This window comes from Aptenodytes forsteri, unplaced genomic scaffold (genome assembly GCF_000699145.1).
Source record: "Aptenodytes forsteri isolate BGI_AS27 unplaced genomic scaffold, ASM69914v1 Scaffold61, whole genome shotgun sequence".
NCBI lineage: Eukaryota > Metazoa > Chordata > Aves > Sphenisciformes > Spheniscidae > Aptenodytes > Aptenodytes forsteri.
Window position 1 is genome coordinate 4,645,349 of NW_008794443.1, and position 5,321 is coordinate 4,650,669.

At 43.7% G+C, this 5,321-nt stretch overlaps 1 protein-coding gene across 1 annotated transcript in view; it reads right to left on the minus strand.

Annotated features, from left to right (window-relative positions):
• QTRT2 (queuine tRNA-ribosyltransferase accessory subunit 2) overlaps positions 1-5,321 on the minus strand; it is a 13,161-nt gene that overhangs the window by 1,949 nt on the left and 5,891 nt on the right. Inside the window, exons 4-5 of the mRNA XM_009289670.2 lie at positions 3,868-4,067; positions 1,088-1,239 (exon numbers count right to left, since the gene is read on the minus strand). Of these exons, the coding sequence (XP_009287945.1) occupies positions 1,088-1,239; positions 3,868-4,067 (352 nt within the window). The remainder of the gene's footprint in view (positions 1-1,087; positions 1,240-3,867; positions 4,068-5,321) is intronic.

Genomic DNA, 5,321 nt, shown 5'->3' on the forward strand with positions numbered 1-5,321 from the left:
AGTTTTAGGTTTTTTTTTTTTTTTTTTTTTAAACAACTGGAATCAAAAAAGGCTGGTAGCACTAATGCAGAAGATGTAGATTCCACATCTGCCTTTTCAGCAGTCTATCTTAAAAATAAAAAAAGTCACCCCATAATTTTGTAGGTTTGCATTTTTAGGTTTGTTCTTAAGCAGGAGATGTATCTGGAAACATCAATATTACTGTTTGCACAATCCATGTCTACTGAGTGTTAAACAGACACAGAACAAAGATTGTCCTTACCCAGAATCTTATGATTTAAGAATATGGTGAGATGAGGTAAAGAACAACAAACAAAGAGAAGGGTTAAAAAAATAGCAGCAGGCACAAAGAAACAAGATGTTCTGTTCTATTCAGCTGGTTTTGAATTATCCGGGCATGAAAAGCTGCTAGGTTCTACCCAGGAGGAAAAATGTAAAATGTTTTTCTGTATTAAAAACATTTAATAGGCCAAAACAAAACGGCTGCTTGGAACACATTTGATAGATGCTTTAATGGCTGATACACATGCTCCCATCTCACAGCGTAATGAGGTAATGAGTTATGAACATCTCCTTTTTGTTTTGATATGAACTGATGAATGCAAGGACAGAGAGGAAAGCTGCCCAAAGAAATGGGATCTCTAGCTTTTGTCAGCTAGAAAGAAGAAGGGACTTCAAAAATACATTATTAAAACAGACACATATTCAGTTAATTCTAGGGATCAAGTATCTTAGATCTCCACTTAATGGGTCCAGCCTTCACTGCTAACAGTAACAGAAAATTTGCCAATGGTGTCACACAAAACCCCCTCTATTCAGCAAGTGTTTAAGAAATACTTGAGCATACTTTGGCTAATCAGACATTCAGATCCTAGGTTGAGGCCTCAAGTTCGCCTCAACAGGTTTCACACCAAAATACCCCACCTTCAAAAGCAACACTCGATAGTGGAATCCCAGTTTTTCCAGTGGTTACTGCACTTATTTCAGGAACAAAAAACTCAAATATAGATTCCTCCAAAGCATGAATTATGCTTGCCACAATATTGGCTGATACAGTAAAAATTATAATGACCATCAAGAAGCCTACCTGCTGCTTCAGGATCTGGATGGCAGTCGTAACTGAAAACCAAGGCACAGCCTCGCTCTGTCACTTGGAAGGGGAAGAAGCTCTCAAAAATGTCCACTCCCCTTTCAATGCACTCAAGCACCTCATCTGGTTTGCCTACGCCATGGATGATTCTGTAAGAGACACACAAGAAGACAAATCAAGAATTCTGAGTAGAAGCAAGCAGGTACCTGAAGGAAAAGACACATGTGCAGCACGTGTAGCTTATCCCTGCGACTGCTCACCAGAAGGCAAGTGGGTACAACAGTCATCACTCAGAATCCTGTGTGCTTCCATTTCCACACCTCCAACTTACCCAGTACATGGCAGGCTTTTCTTTATCTGCCATTTGTAAGACAGCAATAATCCCTCATTTACTGCAGAAAAACCTCATTCTGTTCATTGTGTTTGCAGTGATTTGGTTTCTTTCACATCACATAAATACACTTAGATTCAAAATTCACCTAACATCTATGCTGTAAAACAGATATTTTCCCTAGTCATGTTTGTGCCCCAGGGAACTACCAGTTTCCAGACACATGGACCCCTTTGCTTGGCAACTGTTTTAGGAGGCAGTCTAAAAAGGCTTGATCAAGAGCAGCAGAGACAGCAGTAGATGGCTGGTCAAAGATACAAGTCCTTCAGGTGACAGACACATCATATAGCACTTGGAGAACTGCCTGGAGGAGAATGCACTAATGAGAAATATCATTGGAAAGAGAAAAGTTCCTTGCTTTATTCTTCCCTCCTCTTTACACTCTACCTGCTCAAATGATTTACCCAAAAACCTGGGCTGTAACATCTCCTGGGACATGGCATTAAGAGCCCAGCTGGATTGCCATCAATGGTAACAGAGATCCTGCTGTTAGCCAAATTTAGCTGGCAGCTTCCCCGAGGGTGGGTGAAGCAGAAGAGAATAGAGCAGTGCCTGCTCCCCTGCAGGTGCATGGCTGGGCTGACAGCAGTAGAAGCTAATGTAGGGCAATGATCTAAACAGGTAATTAGGAAAATACACAGGGGCTGATAAATGAAGTCACAAGGTGCCATTTTTAGTCACTTTTCTAAGTACTCCAATTAAATTGATGAGCACAGAATAAGGACAGGAGAAGTTTACAGCATGAGTCTCTTATGTTTCAGGCTCTCATGGCAGGGAGAAAAAGATACCTAATAGTTAAAACAGTAGCTCTGCATATATGATCAAAACCCTTGCTAAAACTTATCTTTGCACAGGTAAGGACAAACATTTGTTCTTGCAAGGGTACTGATGCTATTGAAAAGGAAAATAAATTTTACCAAGAGACTTCAGCATCTTTAGGTACGTGAAAGGACTCCAAAGAGTACATTCATAAGATCATTTCACCATCACACAAAAAGCAGTCACTTCTTGGGTGAAGCACAGAAAGTGTTTGTTTGTCTTCTAGAGAATTTCGTATTGGGGTGGAATACAACTGCAAAACAACTTCTCCAGCCAGAATGGCAAGGGTGATTCAGGAAAGCAGGATTGTCTGAAATTCACTTGAGGTACTTACAAGACCCCCTAGGGCTAACCAGCTTTCTCCCTACAAGGAGGTCAGAAACACTTGTCTTAAGCAGACAAGTAAACTATTTGATAGATGAGGCAGATGCACTGGTAGCCACTAAGGTTAGCTGAGCAGATTGGACTCTCATGCTCCCAGGGGATCCTCTTAAGTAGCTCAACCAGACAGGATGGCAACAACACAGCAAGCCTTCTAATTGTCAGGAAAATTCAAACCCCAGGCACCGCTAAGCATGAACAAGCTGCAACGCCAGACATGCTTTCGCATTTAATTTCCTTTTGAACACCATTAGGTCAGAGCAATGCTCAGCTAGCAGAGGGCAGCACAGCTACAGAAAGACAATGGGGCCTGAGTCACTCTTCAGGAAACGATGAAAAAAGCACCCATACCACTTCTGTTGCAGCTGCTCTTGCAAGAGCAACCCATGCAAAAGCCAGCAAACTCAACCCAACGCTAAGAAACCCCTCCACTTCTGAACTACTAGCAAATATTAGCACACATTTTATGGAAGTCTTTAGTTACTGTTGGTCATTTATAAGAGTCAAGAATGCTGCCACTCCTGTCCAGTCTCTGGCATGGATCTGATGGGCAAAACTAACAACTCAGAATACACAGCGATCCCCACGCTACGCCAGTCCAAGCAGAGAATACAATTGTTTTGGGCCAGGCTGTACCGCCTCTGGTAGTTCACAGACTCAGTGCCTCAGGTACTAGGTCAGAGCTGGCTGCCATGAGATCGTGTAAGCACTGGCTGGTTCTGTCAGCACCCCTCTCTGCTCTCCTCCAGTGCAGACCAGAGAGAACTGGAAACATGACAGTTTTTCTGAGAAGAGGTCCCAGCAAAATAGGTTGATAATAACGTTCTTGTTCAAACTGAACTTCAAGTAAACCATGGCCTCAGGCCAAATGCAAGTAGCCCAGACATATCCTACCTGTAATTCTTCCTAAAAAAGTAAAGATGACTTGAACTAAAATGTGGATTATTCTCCAAATGTGGGGAATACTCAAACCCACAGCGTGAGCACAGCTTGGTGCCAGTTGCAGCTAAAAATTGAAACAAGGGTTGAAGACTGCAGCCTGACAGTGGTAGAATTTATGCAGCCTGGCAGACACAGAGCAGTGCAATACAGTGGTTATTTCCTACAGTGATATTGCACAGCAGCCTGTAGACACTCCTCATAATAGGACAGATGGACTTCTTGGGATGTTGCCCACACAACTTACCTTGGTTTATCCTCTGGCAGCTCTGCTGTGACAGAAGCTATCAGTTTCAACTTGGTCTCCTTGGCCATGGCACATCCCTGGAAGCCATCTAGCAGAAAGCCACCCACAGGTCGCTTGGCAGTCTCCCTGGCTGATCTGAGCCTCTCTTCCAAGATATCTCCACCTTCAATTGCCCCAAACATTACACTTCCTTGTAGTTCCTGGCCCAGGAGAAAGCTACAAGTGTTAGAGCGTGCTCTGCCAAAGACACGCAAGACATCTCACAGCCCAGACTCCAGATGCCTGCTACTTAAGCCCCGCATTCCCAGGAACTTGCCAGAGCCACAGTGTTTCATCCCATGTAAGACTATTCCCCACACAATACTGTGAAGTCCAAGTATAAGGTAGAAACGGGACTAGGAGAGACACGATTCTGCTCCTGACACTAACTCACTGAGAATTTTGGTGCCATTCTTCCCACCTCCCTACAGAAGGCAATAACCACAGATCATCTTTGTACACGGCTTTTTATAGATGGCCCCTCAGCACTACATGTGTCAGTGCAGAATACAAAGCAGGTGCCATTATCCTGGCTGTCAGACACCAGATCTTACAATGAATTGCCTTTCAGGGGATACCAATATCAGCTCCTGTCACCCATTTTCCTTTGTAGCACAGACTCAGATAGTATGTCCCCTTTCACCAAAAGGGAGGGAAGTTTTGAAGCTGCTGGAAGAAATAAAGAATAGCACTGGCAAATTCTAGCAAGTCCTCCCTCACTTGGAACTGAGGGGACTTCAGAACAAAAAGATGGGTTTTCTCAATCTGAATGAGAAGATCCTACTTTGCCCATGTATATAGCATGAAAGTAAGTGAAAGAAATGCACTACAGTCCAAAAGCGGAAAAAAATTTTTTAAAAAATAGTTCTCCTCAACTAGTAGAGATGGGTATCCTGGCGCAGGAGGCAAGTTATTAAAAGAAGAGGGTGGCAGAAGGAAAACCCACTATGCTACTGGTTATACCTCGTCCAGGACTGTCACCTGGGCATTCTCTGATACATAGCCATGACACGATTTCCTACTAAATCACATCCTGGGACTGGCCCAGGATGCAGCTGTCGTGGTTTAACCCCAGCCGGTAACTAAGCCCCACACAGCCGCTCGCTCACTCCCCCCTCAATGGGATGGGGGAGAGAATCGAAGAGTAAAAGTGAGAAAACTCATGGGTTGAGATAAAGACAGTTTAATAGGTAAAGCAAAAGCCGTGCACGCAAGCAAAGCAAAACAAGGAATTCATTCACCACTTCCCATCGGCAGGCAGGTGTTCAGCCATCTCCAGGAAAGCAGGGCTCCATCACATGTAACTTACTTGGGAAGACAAACCGCTGTAATTCTGAACGTCCCCCCCCTTCCTTCTTCTTCCCCTAGCTTTATATGCTGAGCATGACATCATATGGTATGGAATATCCCTTTGG